This window comes from Paramisgurnus dabryanus, chromosome 13 (genome assembly GCF_030506205.2).
Source record: "Paramisgurnus dabryanus chromosome 13, PD_genome_1.1, whole genome shotgun sequence".
NCBI lineage: Eukaryota > Metazoa > Chordata > Actinopteri > Cypriniformes > Cobitidae > Paramisgurnus > Paramisgurnus dabryanus.
Window position 1 is genome coordinate 4,165,569 of NC_133349.1, and position 17,393 is coordinate 4,182,961.

The 17,393-nt window shown below is 36.8% G+C and overlaps 1 protein-coding gene across 4 annotated transcripts in view; it reads left to right on the plus strand.

The window, feature by feature from the left end:
* csmd3a (CUB and Sushi multiple domains 3a) overlaps positions 1-17,393 on the plus strand; it is a 398,763-nt gene that overhangs the window by 87,895 nt on the left and 293,475 nt on the right. For all 4 annotated transcript variants that reach the window (XM_065298900.1, XM_065298902.1, XM_065298901.1 and 1 more), the window contains exon 5: positions 17,072-17,279. In XM_065298900.1, coding sequence (XP_065154972.1) covers positions 17,072-17,279 — 208 coding nt within the window. The remainder of the gene's footprint in view (positions 1-17,071; positions 17,280-17,393) is intronic.

The window sequence follows — 17,393 nt, forward strand, 5'->3', positions numbered from 1 at the left end:
AATGTGAGTCACTTTGGAGTCAAATGCAAAAAATATAAAATATATATTGATTAAAACCACTGTAGCTCAATTGATAGAGCACTGCAGGTTTGATTTTCATAAAACACACACATGCCGATGAAATGTGTAGCTTTTGATAGCCGGCATCATAGTACCGTACACAAGGTCATTGTAAATTGTTCATTGTTGGAGTTTGATGTTTATTTGATTTGTCTTGCGTGTGACTTTGAGATGATGGACGGGGTGTTGATTTTAGTGGTTAAGTCTTGCAGATGTTTTAGAATGAGTTACATCACTTTCAGCATTCTCTTTTTTGGGTCACTGCACACTCTACAGGTACATGAGGAACCTACTAGTTATAAACGATACTAGTGCAGTGTTTCTGCACTCTTTTGATATGTGCTCTTTTATGTGTTGCGAATGTGGCTTTGATATGTGCCTGTGTTGTTTTATTCTGTTTTATTGAATTTCAAATGAGCTTTGTTTTTAAGTTTTTCTTGCTTTTTGGGATTGCATTAATATGGTGATTTATGAATTATTCTGCAGTGCCTGTTTTAAATTCGTGCTGTATTTTGCATTAGTTTTTTTCACATAACACAATCAATCCAGAACCACAGCATTCCCGCTGCGAAATTCCTCAGTGTATCTGAAATCCAGTTGTTCATTTTGGTGTTGCTTTAATTATTAGTACAAGGATCTTGTACGAGGCTCTGTTTACACCTGTTATTAAGATGCGGTTTGGTCGATCGTATCAAAAGTGAGCAATGATTAATGCAGACGTAAATGCGGTGTACCGCAGGGATCAGTTCTAGGCCCTATCCATTTCTCGTTATATGTTACCTCTAGGAGATATTATCAGGAAACAAAACATCAGTTTTCATTGCTATGCAGATGATACTTACTACTGAACCAAATAGCTCCAAACTATGGTAATTTTTTTTTAAATATTTTGTTCATAGACAGTTGCACTGTTGTGCCACCCTTCCATGCTGAATAACTTAGATGTGATGTTCAACAGTAATATATCTTTTGTTAGTCATATCTCAAACGTCTGCCACACAGCATTCTTCCATCTTAGAAATATCTCAACAATACGCTATATGCTGTCTGTCTGCATGAGATGCAGAGAAGCTTATCCATGATTTTATGACCTCAAGAATTGACTATTTTAACTCATTACCAGTTCAGTTGGTTCATGTTTTTTGAATGTAATGAAAATTGAATTGTTTTGAGCTCGTCCACTTTCGACCACATTCAGAGGTAGCAGAAAACGCATTCGACCGGATTGCTTTTGTAGGGTAGACGCTCATGTGGTTGAATGTGTTCAAGCTGCCACAAAAGACTAACAACATTGCTCGCACATTATATTAATGCACGTCAATTTACTCATCATATCTCCCGCTCATGTTTTAAGTACTTGACCAAAATCCATCTCCTTGAAGTAATCAGGACGAAAGCGGTCAAAAGTGGACAAAAGAGATACATTTAAATACCAGGTGTGAACCAAAATGTGTCTCTTTCATCCACTTGATACGATCGTTCAAAACGCATCTTAATACCAGGTATGCATCTGCTGTTTGATGTTTACCAAGGTATTATGGTTTGCATTTTTTAAATGAAAATAAAATTATGCTTAATATACACACAACATGAAAATAACTAGAGTTTATATGTTGTGCTTTATAGCCAATATGCGGGAATCGGAGCATGCCAATCAAAACAAACACTCATTAAGAAGTGTTTGATGTATTATTGCCTTTCCTTTTGTTTCAGTCACTGACGATTTGGCTGAATAAACAGAAATCGAACTTGTGACCTATTTATTACGATTTTTTAAATGGGTTTGCATTTACAAGAACCATCAACTGTTTCATTTGATCACAGGGAACGCATTAGCTCTGTTTCAAATCCTGGTGAGCTGCATTGTAATGCATGATAAGTAGGCTTGTGATGCAAATGCTCTTTTAGTAGAAGAAGAGTGCGCTGTAATTACATTGGCTTCAAAGATACTTTGTTAAGGCCAGATTTTAAAGCAGTGTTGCTTGTATACTTCACAGAGAACGCAATCCCATCATGCATTGCGTTTTAGGTTTCTGCCTATGCAGAGCATTGGAAATGAGTCACAAAATGCCAATCCAATTAGGGATACGGCCATGGACGGTAGCGGCTGATGTAGGCGATAGACAACAAGCTTGCTAGGTTTTGAATTAGAGCCTGCATTTATTTTAATTATGGTCAGCGATGTACTGGCCATTAAAAGCACCATGGCTTTTCTTAATGGGTCATTTGGGTTTTAGAAATGTACAGAGATTATTAAAGTTAAGACATCTTCTGGCCTACGCAGTGTTGAGTCCTTATGTAGCCGTCACACGTTGCCAACCAACAGAAAGCTGTGAGATGCACGTTTAACATTCTTCACACATTTTAAGAGTTAAACATGGTGAGGAGCTGAATGTTGTTAACAGCATGGTGCAGTAAAGGTCATGTTAATCAAGTGAATAAATGTACTACTTAGTGCAGACATTTGGTATTTTAACTGTAGTTTGTATATCTGTCTTTCTAGAGCTGGGTAAAAAATATTGATTTGACTTTTTCTTCAATTTAATGAAACAATTTCGATTTGTGAAATCCCTGGTGGCCAATGTATGCACATATTTATGTTTTTTTTCCAGTGTTTTTTACTCTGAGTAGAAGTAAAAAGTAATTAAACAATAATTGTGTGGGCCTATCAACAATAAATTTGTATTAATGTGTATGTATCAGTGTTTATTTCAGTAATATAGCCAAGCCATTCAAGATGTTTATGTCTTTTTTTCTTGAGTCTAGAAGAAGTTTTCTTTGAGGAAAACAAACATTCCAGGTTTTTCCCTTATAGACAGTTTCAACAGTAACATAATAAACAAGCGGCTTTTGTGGTCAACATGTAACTTCCGGTAAACCCCGTTAAGAATAAATAACAAAGTCCTTTAAAAGTAGTTTATTTATATAACAAGCAAAATAAACAACACGTAGATTACCTAGGAAACCAAAACATTTGTTATTTTCGACAAGGTTTTTGGTTCAAGAGTTCAGTTAAGCAACTAGTCAGACCATTACAGGGTTTCCCGCTGCACTTTGCAGTTCGGGCGGCCCGCCTAAGCTGGGGAACCCTACCGCCTTAACTAGGACGTCCCAAAAAAAATCCCGCTGCACAAAAGGCCCTCAAGTGCATCTCGGAGAATAGCGCGGACGCGCTTCTCACCGTGAGGATTGCCAGATGGTCAATCCGCCCATGTCCTTCAGACAGCGACAGTGGACCACGTCTCCTCCTTTCTCTCATTTCGGTCGTGTGGCGCAAATGAGAGAAAGAAAGAAATTAGATAAAGAAAGAGACGTGGTCCACCGCTGTCTGAAGGACATGGTCGGATTGACCATCTGGCAATTCTGGCAAATGCCAGAGGGGCCGGGCAATTTTTTATGTAGGGTGGTAAGATTTTTTTCTACGTAAAGAGGTTATGCGGACGCAGTAGCGAACTGGTCATGTGGAGCACCGAGAGTTTTCCCAGTGGGTCGCATGGCAATACCTTACGGATTAGGTAAACACGTTAAAAGGTCAAGCATGATTTATGCGAAACTACCTCTCAAGTGAGGAGAAAGAGGACTTTTTTGCATTGAAACTGTTAACTGTTCTGCCCTACAAAGGCTAAGTGCAGTACTTACGCAAACACTGAATCTGAGAAAAATGCCCTTAAAGATTTTTACACCAGCCAGTCAAACATGTTACTGCAATTTTGGCACACACGTTTCTCCGAAATGGGACAACATTGAACCAGGAGACTTTGTCACAAGACACAACAGATCTTAAAAGGCCCATTTCAACCCTTAACTCAATTTTGACCAAATGCGTAGTTACTGCGCTTTAGCTTTCTAGAGCAGCAGTTGAGGTCCACTAAAGTTCATATGGAGAAAAATCCTGGAATGTTTTCCTCAAAAAAACTTAAGTTCTTCTCGACTGAACCAAGAAAAAGATAAACATCTTGGATGAAATGGGGGTGAGTAAATAATTAGAATTTTTTTATGAAAGTGGAATAATCCTTTACATTTAATGAAATTAATGAAATATTGATTACTAATCTATATTGAATTGAATCTGATCGAAACCCTATGATAGTGGTCGCAGTACCCAGCCCTATATATCTCTATCTGTCTGTCCAATTGTATGTTTGTCTATGTCTATCCGTCCGTCTGTCTGTCTGTCTGCCTGTTTGTTTCCGTCTGTCTGCCTGTCTTTGTCTGTCTGTCTTTCTGTTTGCCTGTCTGTCTGTCTGTCTGTCGCTCTTTCTTTCTGTTTCTGTCTGTCTGACGGTCTGTCTGTCTGTCTGTCTTTGTTTGTCTATATGTCTGTCTATGTCTGTCTGTCTGTCTCTGCCTGCCTGCCTGTCTGTCTGTCTGCCTGTCTCTGTTTCTATATTTGTATGTCTGTCTGTCTCTGTTTGTCTGTCTGTCTGCCTGCCTGCCTGTCTGTCTCTGTCTGTCTGTCTGTCTGTCTGTTGCGCTGTCGCTCTGTCTTTCTGTTTCTGTCTGTCTGCCTGCCTGCCTGCCTGTCTGTCTGTCTCTGTCTGCCTGTCTGTCTACCTGTCTCTGTTTCTATATCTTTTGCTCTGTCTGTCTGTCTGCCTGTTTCTGTCTGTCTTTCTGTTTGCCTGTCTGTCGCTCTTTCTTTCTGTTTCTGTCTGTCTGACGGTCTGTCTGTCTGTCTGTCTGTCTTTGTTTGTCTATATGTCTGTCTCTGTCTGTCTGTCTGTCTCTGCTTGCCTGCCTGCCTGCCTGTCTGTCTGCCTGTCTCTGTTTCTATATTTGTATGTCTGTCTGTCTCTGTTTGTCTGTCTGTCTGCCTGTCTGTCTCTGTCTGTCTGTTGCGCTGTCACTCTGTCTTTCTGTTTCTCTCTGTCTGTCTCTGTCTGCCTGTCTGTGTCTGTCTGTCTGTCTCGGTCTGTCTTCCTGTCTCTGTTTCTATATCTGTCGCTCTGTCTGTCTGCCTGTCTCTGTCTGTCTTTCTGTTTGCCTGTCTGTCTGTCGCTCTGTATTTCTGTTTCTGTCTGTCTGTCTGTCTGTCGTTCTATCTCTGTCTGTCTGCCTGTCTGTCTGCCTGTCTCTGTTTCTATTCTGTTGCTCTGTCTGTCTGCCTGTCTGACGATCTGTCTGTCTGTCTTTGTTTGTGTATATGTCTCTCTCTGTCTGTCTGTCTGTCTGTCTGTCTGTCTGTCTGTCTGTCTGTCTGTCTGCCTGCTTGTCTCTGTTTCTATATCTGTCGCTCTGTCTGTCTGTCTCTGTCTCTGTCTGTCTGTCTGTCTGTCTGTCTCTGTCTTTTTGTCTGTCTGTCTGCCTGTTTGTCTCCTTTTCTCTGTTATTATGTCTGTTGCTCTGTCTGTCTTTCTGTTTGCCTGTTTCTGTCTGTCTGTCTGTCTTACAGTATATGGGGATCAACATCTCTAATTATTTAGCAAGTGATACATTTTCTCTCACACACATTGTTTCACTTGAGAAAACATAAACCCACTGAAGTCATTTGGATTACTTTAATGATTTTGCATTTTTGCTTTGCTTTTTTGGCGCTTTACCATTTTGAGCCCATATATTGTATACAAATATAACATGATGGCAATTTAATATAAAATTATTTGTTTGTGTTCAGCCAAAGCATTAAGTCATATACATCTGGGATGAAAGTAAATAAATTGAGAAAATATGAATTATTGGGCAAGCCAATAATTTCCTTTATTATAAATATAAAGTAGATCAACCCTGCTGTAAAAATATGGGCTTATCACAGCCTTAGGTACCCCAGTCTGGGCCAGCTGGTTAGGTTGATCTGCTATTCTGGTTTTAGGCACACGTCAGCTGCTCAGACTGGGAGACCAGCTGGTCGACTAGGTAAACACCAGCTTTGCCAGGCTGGCCAACCAATGACCCACCTTAGGCTTATGTAAGCATTGTTTATTTTGCAGCATGGCAATCATTTATATTGCGTGCATATGTGATTTTTATAATCCTGGTTTAGTGTGATTAGTGTGTCGATGGTTTTTGACCGTCGCTCTACTAACATGATTAGCATGCTAACAACCTCAAAGAGTCTTCTCAGATGCTTAATGAACGTTTTATCAAATTGAAGACATGAAAATTTGCCACAAGTGATTCTGGATGATTTATAAGAGGGGAAAACTAGCGCCAGCCTAATCTCTAAATTGCATTCAGTAAAACTCAGTAGCCTTGCGCTGCAGCCAAACCGGTCAAACCAACCAGACGAATCTTTATCATAGGGAATTCAGACCTCGTGCCTTTTAGCACATGTTTTTTTATATCTTCAGGCAAGGGAAATTTATCCTCTTTGATGGGCATATCTGAGCCTGGAGGTTTGCCCCTACTCGCCGTCCCCTCTGGATGTTGTTAAAGCAAACCATATTGCAACGCACAGGGAGAAATTCTGCTTGAATGAGAGTGGGCTCTTATGCTGTGGATGGCTTGTGTGTGTTTATGCCAGCTGGGTGAAAAACCTGTGACAAATGCGGCTCTCGGCGAACCAAAATGCTAGGAGATTACTAACTTGTCGACTGCTTACATTTCGGGAAATGCTTATTTCTCGCTCTTGTGTATTTCATGTCTTTCAAATGAAAAAACAACTGTAAAGGTGAACATAGAGGATTACAGCACCATTGGTTAGATCGGCCATGGTGAAAACAAAACCGTGGTGAGATACCATGACGCTTCACCATATTCTTGCATCATTTTCTTCTGCACTCCTCACCACACTCCCGTGTGACAGATATCGCAAAATCCAGATGGAAGGAGCCATATAGAGGAGCAAGTGCTCTTTAAAATCTTTGAGTTCTTGTCGTGCAAGCAGATTCTGACACGTGTTTCCAAAAACTGTGTTGTCTGTCTGCATGAACTTCCCAGAAAAGAGTCCCAGTGTATCTGCAGGAGGAGATTTGAATGGCCCCATCAAATTTTCACACAGCCTTTTTCCAACGAGCAGAACCCTGCAGAACATGTCAAGATGTTTGCCTCGCTGTGACAGTTTAGCGTCGGCAAAGCAAGCTTATCTTATCTCTCCTCACCTCCTTGCTCATTTAGCGGTTAATACCGGCATTGACTACATCAAACAGATTTTCACACAGTTGCTGTTTGTCTCAGAGCGGTGTTCCAACCATGAATGTTGAAATTCGGCATAAAAACATAAAAACGTATCTTGGCGAGAACATTATCATTTCAAAGGTTCCTTAGGACTCACAGGCTGCCAGTCATAGTGCCTGCTTTAAAAGTCACGCAGAAGCAGCGCGTAAATCTAAAAACTTCTCAGGATATTAAATAACATTAAGGTCGTAAGTCAGTTTGCTGGGAAAAATGACTTCGCCAGACTTGATTTGAATGCAAAAGGGACCAAAAAATAAATAAAATAGTGTGATACTACTTGATATCATGATACCTTAAGGTTAAAGATAAATTAATAAATTATTAAGGTAAATTAACCCTATAAAACCAGATGTCTTATTGCCGAAACATTCTAGAAAGCACAGTTCATTTATAAATTTTTTTTTACAATATATGGTGTATTAAAATAATTTCTTGCTTTCTGTCAGCCAATCTCTGCTTTTCGTGGATTGCAGAAGGGGAGATTTGAACAGTGAGTTACGGGGCGCATTAGGTTAGAAAGCACCAGATTTCATTTAAGTGAATGGAGTTAAAACACCTGGAGGACTGGGGTAAAAATCAGTAACACCATTAAAAATTTTTTTTTTTTTCTAAATAAAACAAGTCAGAAAAAATCATTTATTTTTGTCTATTTAAAGTCTATTTACAAACTTATAACACACAGTAATGATCAATGATATTAATTTTTTAAAAAACGTTAAAAATTAAAATACGTAGATTTTTCAAAAGCCAAAAATATATTTTCAAATATACTTATAAATATAGATATAAATAAGTAAAAAATGGCCTGAACTGAACTGATATGTACTGAAGTATATTTTTTAATATGTTTACAAAAATGTGTTTTTCACCAATATATTTGTGGCAATTTTTCGTATATTTTGAAATATATTTTAAAGCATTTTTATTCGCGTAGCATTGGAAAAAAAACTTTTTGTGTTACAAACTTGTAAACATAACAGGTTTAAAAATATTAAAACTAAACATATTTTTAACTGCAAAAATATACTTATTTTATATTTTATACATACTTACACATTTTATACTTAAATTGTATACAAACTTTTACATTTTGGCCAGAATTTTTTTTTTTTGCCATGTTGGTTGTAAAACCAGAATCGTATTTTTTTTCTCTGAAATACATTTTGAAATATATGTTAAAACTAAATATATTATCAAATTCAAAAATATATTTAATTAAGCGTAACTTTCTACAAAATGTATTGCGCATAGTATATATATATATAATCATCAATAATAATAACCGCAATTTCAATATCAAAGTGAATAATCGTCAAATATGATTTTTGTCATAATTGTGCAGCCCCAATAAGCAGTTTCATACAAATAAATTGAATATTAATATGCCTTTAATTAAATGAGATTTATAAATCATTTGAAATAAATAAATAACCTTTCAACTGATGGTTTGTTAGGATAGGTTTGTTAACAATATTTATAATATAACAATATTTGAGGGTGCAAAATAAAAGTTATTGAGAAAATTGCCTTTAAAGTTATTACTAATGTCATTAACAACATATACTGTATTACTATTATAAATATTTTTTATATATATTTATGGTAGGACATTTTTACTAAAAAAAATTTACATAATATTTTAATGATTTTTGACATGAAAAAGATACATTTAACTCATACAATGTATTGTTGGCTATTGCTACAAATAAACCCATGCGACTTATGACTGGTTTTGTGGTTCAGGGTCACATATACAAAATCAATATTTCATGTCCATATATTTATTCATGTAACATGTATCCATGTAATAAGCAGGATAATATACAGCCAGCCAGTTGTTATTGCAAATAAATCCCTTCATAGTGATACAAAGCTCCCTTTGCCTAACATCGGGGTCCGGATCGCACTGTGCATTACCCCTTACTTATTTTTGGGAAGCTGCAGAAAATTATAAAAAAAAAATTTGTCCCACAGGCCTGTTGCCTTTGAAACGCAGATTAATGAGAAGTTTTTCCTGGCAAACTTGCTAGCTGTTCTTCATTAGCATACAAAATACGTGCAAGCTAAATTGTACGCTTAACATTCACAATTAAAACATAATTATAGGCAATATCAACTTGCATCAACTGGTTTCTTGATTCTCAGAAAGGCTCTCAGGGGTCTCTCAATGCTTTAGTTTTACACAAGTCAATACGGCATCGGTGCCCATACCATCAATATAAACATTCGGACAGGACTACATTGAAACGTGTTACTCAGACGTTGAACTTTCATCACACAGATGCTGTTTTCCGGCTATAGTGTTTTCAATTGAATCGTGCATCAGAAACTGCCCAGTGACCATATCCGCCAAAGTTATTTGTCCCCTGCAGTTACAAGGTCCCTTATTTAGGGATGATAAAGCATCCGCTGACAGAGAATCTCGTATATTGTTATTATTGATTTCATTGTGGTTGACGGTGTAAGCATGACACAGGTGTTTGATTTAGCCGTAGTTTGATTCTCACAGCCTGAGCCGTGGCACATTCATTATACTTCATTGTTCTTGCATGTTGAACCTTGTGCCTGAACTCTGCGGTTTGGTAATAATAATGATAATTACCTGCCAGTGTATTCAGCGTGGATTAGGTTTGCATAATTGAGAGTTGGATGGAAAATGGCAGGCGTTATTCATACGACAGGGATTTAAACACCGGAGTCATAATTGCTTACTGAGAATTGCCTTTTTGTTTGAAGTCAGCGTCAAACGACATTCAGGACCCATTGTAATTTTGTAATATAATATAATTTAGAGTGAAAGAGGATATTTAAAAAAAATGCACAAATATCTTGGGAATAAACGAAAAGTAAATCAAGCAGAAAGTCAATATGAAATCCAAACTTTACTTACTTTTTACCTGTTTCTTATTGTCTCACCCAAAAATATATCTCATTGAAAAATCTCTCTGTTGTGGTGCAAGTGCATTGCTTATCTGTGCGTTTCAGTATTACGTTATACCTGTAACTTAAACATCTGCGTGGTGCAGATCTGGACCCTCGCGAGGCTAAAACTCATTCTTTATATCCTCCTCGCATGAGCTGTCCTGTGATGAAGCATGAGTTTGCCCAAAATAGCTTTTTAGGCCAGAATTGCAGACATATAAGGCAATTTTCAGCTTTGGGAACATAAATTGCCAGCAGACATTAATAGATATATAAAGCTGAGGCTTTTTATTGGTGAATATTCTGCTCTTTCGGATGGTTCCTGAAGAGATCTGTATTTCTACATAATCATTTTAAATGATATGTTTAGTGCAATTTACAATTCAGGCAATCATATGTTTTGCTAGGCGATCATATCAGATCAAGTTATTACTTTCTGTGTAAACTTCTAGTTCTGTTATTCATTCTCTATAACAGCAGCTTCATGCAATCGGTAACAGTGATTTGTTGCACAATAGGATCTGACGGTTCATAAAACCAGTATAAAATTTTAAACTTTCACCATAAGCTTTCTTTTGCATCCAAACTTACACCTTTTTTGCCATTAATGTTTAGAATATAGTATATAGTTTATTATTTCATAAATAATTTCCCTCGTTTCTATTACTTTTTCATGTAATTTTTTTTGCATTTTAAAATAAGTCTAATAGCCATCCAAACACAGCTGAGACGTTGATGCTAAAGAAAGGCAACATTTGGTCCGTCAGTGAAATTTCATTTCCAACAATTATTTTATAAATGTTATTAATATATTGTTGAAACATGTTACAGAGACTGTAAAATATGTAATACCGAATTGTGGAGTTATACCATTAACTCATTCCCGCCAGCCAATTTTTGAAAAGTTGCCCCCCAACTTTTTATGGTGGTTTTAACAAATGTTTCACAAAATGCCTTCCAGGAGAAGTTTCTTCTATAAATATATAAACATACAAATATATAAAATGAAAGAACAGACCCTCTGCTTTCAAACAAACAAACAAAACAGGAAAAAAGTTTCATCCTATCTATATTTTTTCTCTGCTTATGAACTTAAATATGGGTATTTTTCTTTAAAAAGATTTTTTTTTGCAAAAAGCTATAATAAATGCACTTTTGTGAAGGGATTTTGTTAGAGATCAGATTCAGAATGATTATCAAAACATACACAGAGTTTAAAATGAGTAAATAACGTTTTTGCTTCAGTTTTTTATAAATTGGCTAAGGGCGCCATCTAGTGGATGTCGTGGTATTACATATAAATTCATCGGGAACACTTTTTTTATGCAAATGTTTTCTCTTAATTGACGAGATAACTTTTCCTAATTTCTGTGTTCAGGGTTATTTGGGCGGAGCTAAAACAGGGACTCAATGACACACTGGAGCCACCGATCATGGCCACACCTCTAAAACAATCGCGAACATCTATTCTGGTTATAGGGTTATAAGTTTAGAGAGACGACAGGTCTGGATAGCAAGTGGGCGTGGTTTTAGCGCTGACAGCGGACACACCCCCACTGCTTGAGAGAAGAGAATGCTGCCTAATTTTCCCAAGATTTTGATAATTTGTTTACTTGACTTTTTTTTAATCATTCAAATTTGTCTGGGTGGTTAATAACAAATTTTTCTGTGGTGTGACAACCTGAGAACATTATATTGGATTTTATTAAACGTCTAACCATAGCGCAAAAATAAACAAATAAATGAAGCCAAATACCTTATAATCATGTTGACTTTGCTTACATGATTGTGCGTCTCAAGTTATTTTGGCAAAAATTCAAGTTGATTTTGACTAGAAGTGGATTACTCATAGCCGGACTATATTGGGTCTATACTTAACCTAGACACTGAAATGACAACTATTGATGCTGGAGCTACTTTGAAACAATGCAACATCGTTAAATGCACTGTATAAATACATTTTGGTTGGTTGGTTGGTTGATTTGATTGGTTGGTTGGTTGGTTGGTTGATTGGTTAGTTAGTTGGTTGGCTGAAGCTCTGAAAGCAGAACACCCCATCATTCTCTGTGGTAACAAGAGTATAAAAAATTCTAAGTAAAGCATCATTTACATCCTTTAATGTTTATTTTGTTGCATTAGTGCAAGCCTCACGTTTGATGCCATACCGTGAAAATCAAGTGCAGTTGTTGCATGTCGTCACATTTTCAGTGTGTACAAATCCTGACATTGCAAAGCTCATTAAGTAAAGGCAAGTGTTTGGATGAGACAAACTCGTGTTATCCTGCGTGTTGCTAATTCAATTAATTATCTGACACTGTTTCTGTTTCAAGACCCTAGCTGCCTAATTAAGCTCTCATTTATTGTAATTCTTGTTTTCGAGAGAGAAATGCTTACAAAACCTGTACAATATTAATTAAACCAATCAAATCTCTTCTTCTGAACGCAACCAACAATTGGCCTGAGAAACCTGAAGTAAAATACTTCATTTTTTGCTTTGTCTGCAGAAACACAAGAGCATAAACCCTTACCGTGTGGTGCTCATAATAAGTCATAATGTTGTATGACAACTTTTGCACTCCACAACTCTTGACAATAAATGTGTTGCAAACTTTTTTGTTTTGTTTTTTGGGGTAGTAAGCATAAAATGTCCATAGCACTTGACAGATATCAATGAAATGGGTGTCTTGAGAAATCTCACCTGTCTCAGCGAGAGCCAGGGACTCTGTAAAAAGCCGAACAGCCTACGCTTCTCAGACAGTTAGAAATGCTTTATGCCTTTGAATCATTTTGTGCATTTGAGTTTGCTGACATTCTTTATGGAGAGAGCAGATGGAGGATGTTGGTGTCATTCAGTGGCAAAGTCTAGAAGAAGATACTAAACGTATTTTTATTCATGATTTTAGTCTTGTTTACTGGGAAAAAGATCTAAATATCTGTAAGGGTTCGGTCATGTTTTTTATCTTATCTTAGCTCTTTGTCCATGTCTTTTATTTTAAAGTTCCATGTTCATGTCTTTTATTTGGAAGTCTTGTCTGGTAGTTTCATAGTCATGGGCTGTGTCCGAAACCACCTACTTCCATACTATATAGTAGGCGAAAAGCAGTAGGCAAGGTGAGTAGGAGAGCGGGACACAAGCAACACACACATATCTGCCACAAATGAACATTTAACGTTTGTTTCTATTACTTACCCTTCTTGGACAATTACACCAAACATGACAGAAGTGCAAACGTTACAACTTACCCCATAGGTGGGGTTAATTGTAACAGGCAGGGGGTTAGTTGTAACACTTGCTAAAAATTACGTTTGCAGGCAAATATTTCAATACTATTTGTTGAAGTGGATATTGTTTATATATCTGTCTATAATAGACGGGTATCTACACTATTATTGGTAGCTGTGATACATAAACCTCGATAAACATTGGTTAATGGTAACATTGTCTTTTTGCAATAGTTTGATTAAAAAGTCAGTTAAGTTGTGCATTCATAAAAATTGAACAAAATTTGTGCATTACGAGACAAAGTAAACTGGATTAATTAAAGGCTATTAGCTGAAATGAGATTACTTATTTTATTGCATTGTATTTTGTTCCTGTTTTGAGTGTAACCCCTAATGAATTTGAGATTGGTTTCTCTGAAAACAAGACTTAATGTAATTGTGCTTCTTAAGTATTTTGTTTTAAGGATGTTTCAATTATTCTTCACGGGAAACAAGACATAAATACTGATTAAGGAAGTTCTTTTTGCAGTGTAGCAGAATGATTGTTAAGCTCACGACTGTTGAGCTTCAATTGCTCGAATTCCTGTTGAGTCATTTTTATTTTCATAAAACAAGCAGTTTAACACAGACTGGTGCTTTAACTCTCATTGAGCACTTTAAAGGTCAACGTGTCAATGAAAAGCTGTTTAAGGTGGTTAATGTATGTACAGTGGTCATAACGTAACAGTTTGCTAACATAGCAAATGAGGCAAAATAAGAGTAAGTTAAGTTATTCATCCAGCTGAACATGAAAATGACCTCGATTTTGCAAAACTACCATTCCTGCAGGCGATAAGGTATTGTGTGCAAAATAGACCCAAATCTTCAAGAGACTTAACACACGGTCCATGCTACTGTTCTGGTCATATTTTTAACATTACATTTCGTGTCTTTGATGGTTTAATCAAATTGTCTGTCATGCGGTGATAAAGTAGGACGAGGAAGAAACACTGAAAGGACGGCTCTCTTACTTATCTGGCACATCTTTTGCTCTAGTGGGAGATTCTTGGCTGGAAAATGCCATAATATATAAAGTCAGTAAAAACAAAGTCATGTTTACAAGGTGCCTGGTTGCTATAATGAGGGTGTTCAGGGAAAAATAAGCACTGCGTTTGCCAAAGTGTACCAGGATAGTAAAAATCATTTTTAGTAAGGATACTCAGAGTTTTGTGTGAGGCACTTGGCTGGATGAGCAGTACTGTATATTTTACTTTATTTCACGTGTTATATAAAATGATACTCAAAAAGGCAAGCAGAACTGATCGACAAAATAAACAAGATGACATGAAACGAGAAGCCAAGCAAACCAGGAACAGAACGGAGCATCCTATGATACAAAAATACAAACAAGATCTGACAGAAGACACAACACAAAAAGAGCGTGTAAATACACAAGAGACTCATCAAAATAACAAGACATAAGCCAGAACAATACGAAACGGGAAAATAGGATAAACCTTCAAAATAAGAGTCCAGAGAAAAATATCAGTAGAAACAAGACAATGTCTGAAATATTAAAGAGCACCTATTGTCTGATTCACATTTTTACATTTCCTTTGGTGTGTATGAGTACATGTTAACGGTAGTCAAAAGGTACAAACCCCAAAGTAAACGAAGACGCGAGTTATCGTCTCCATCGTAAATCTCTTATCTTGGACTACAACAAACACACAGATTGTAGGCAACAGTTTACTTCCTGGGATTGGTGATGTAGACAAGACCGACATTATCATAATTTATCCCGCTTCGGACTCACAGCCTGTAAGTTAACTCCTGTTAGCATTCCATTGTGACCGAATCTTTCAAACATGGTAGGAGTGTCACGTTTCCGGCTGATGTCAGAGGTATTCAGGCCAATCACAACGTACAGATAAGCTGGCCAATCAGGGACACAGCACTTTTCAAAAAGATGAGTTTTGTTGTTTTTTAGCAATGTAATAGGTGCCCTTTAAATGCTTCTTTTAGGACCGACAATATTCAGATCACTTAATAAATAACTTTCACAAATGTAATGTTTATCAAGAAGCATAGGTGTCAATCCCATAGGTACTTCGGTGCTCGAGCACCCACTAAAATGCCGAGCACCCACGGCAAAATCCCAGATATGCGCCGAGAAAATGAGAATTAAAAAAAAAAATGCTTTTGAAATGTGTAAGCCTCTCTAATCAATCTCGCAAGTCATAATATCTACAATGCTTTAATGAATAAGCTAAATAAAGGACGGTTCACATTTCACATCTAAACCGAACCACTTTCCTCCTTCTCAGAGCCTGGGCACTCCTGTAGCGTCTGCTGTTGCTAAGCAACCTATCGGCGGAAAATTGTCCTCTAAGTCGGGGAGGATGTCTACTTCACATTTACAAACTTATAAAAATATCAGTTTAAGATGGTCCAATATTTGAATTAGATTTTGTCAATATCTTAATCGAAAGTAAGACAAATCACTTTGTAGTGTTTCCTTACTTTTGTAAGTTAAGTAAAAACATCTGCTAAATGTAAATGAAACACGACCATAGTACTACACATAGTAAATGTTTAAAAAAAAAAAAAACTTTTTTGTATAACAACCATTGGTTTACTGGAAATACGTTCAACATATTAAAATATTTAAAGGGGACATATCATGAAAATCTGACTTTTTCCATGTTTAAGTGTTATAATTGGGTCCCCAGTGCTTCTATCAACCAAAAAATTTGTGAAAAAGATCAAACCAGTAACTTAGTTTTGGTAAACTATTCTCTGCAAGCATGTGAAGAAATAGGTCACTAAAAATCTGGCTCCCCTTGTGATGTCAGAAGGGGATAATATCGCCCCTTAACTCTTTCACCGCCAGCGTTTTTAAAAAAAGTTGCCAGCCAGCGCCAGCGTTTTTCATGATTTTCACCAAAGTTTAATGCCTTCCAGAAAATGTTCTTCTTTAAATATATAAACATACAATATACCAAATGAAAGAACAGACCCTCTGCTTTAAAACAAAAACAAAAAAAAAACCCGTTTCATCCTACCTTCAGTGGTTCTTTTGTAATCAGCTTTTGAATATGTGTAGGTTTCTGCAAAAACACCACATTTTCAGCAAAAAGTAGAGATAATTCCATTTTTTTGACGGACTTTTCATAGAGATCCCATTCAGAGCGCTCTTTAAAACAGACACGGACATGCAGCCCCTTGCCATAGGGCAATATTTCCGGGTTTAAAAAGACGGAAAATCTCGTCATTGGCGAGGAAGCGTTTTCTCTTAATTGACGAGATATCTCGTCAATGGCGGTGAAAGAGTTAATCTACACTATCCAACCACGGCACTGCCGTGGCACTTTAAAAGGACTTGCTTACACCTACAAAGTGTCAATTTTAACATGTTATAATAAACTATCTATGGGGTATTTTGAGCTAAAACTTTACATATGTACTCTGGAGACACCAAAGATTTATTTGAAATCTTAAAAATGTCTTTTAAATTGTCCCCTTTAAAAAAATAAGCATAAAATTAAATGGTTAAGTTTGATTATTCCCTTAAAAAAACACAGTAAAGTGCACACAGTTACATGTGCTACATGAAATAAATCACGTTTAAGGAGATTTTCGAGTTTGTTTCCAGAACATATTTCTTTTACAACAAGATAGAAATGCGTATAGCCAATGTAATCCACCTTATACACTCGTCTTCTGTAAAAAGATGAAAATATACTAAAATGTTGCTTGTTTCTTTGTTTGACAGCTGAAGACACCTGTGGTGGGACTTATCGTGGGTCCAGCGGGATCATCTCCAGTCCAGACTTTCAGAAGGACTACCAGAGCAGTGGGGAATGCACATGGACTATCCTCGCTGATCCAGGAGACACCATCTCACTGGTTTTCACAGAGTTTCAGATGGACAGCAAACTGGACTCTTTGGAAGTCGAGGGATCTGATCCGCCAACCATATGGTAGGATTACTGCATTATGATTTTTATAATAGAAATTGGATTGGTTTTAATGGAAAGTATAGTGCTGTTTGTGGGTCTCTACTGGTAATGTGTTGGGGTCTACTGGTAGGATGT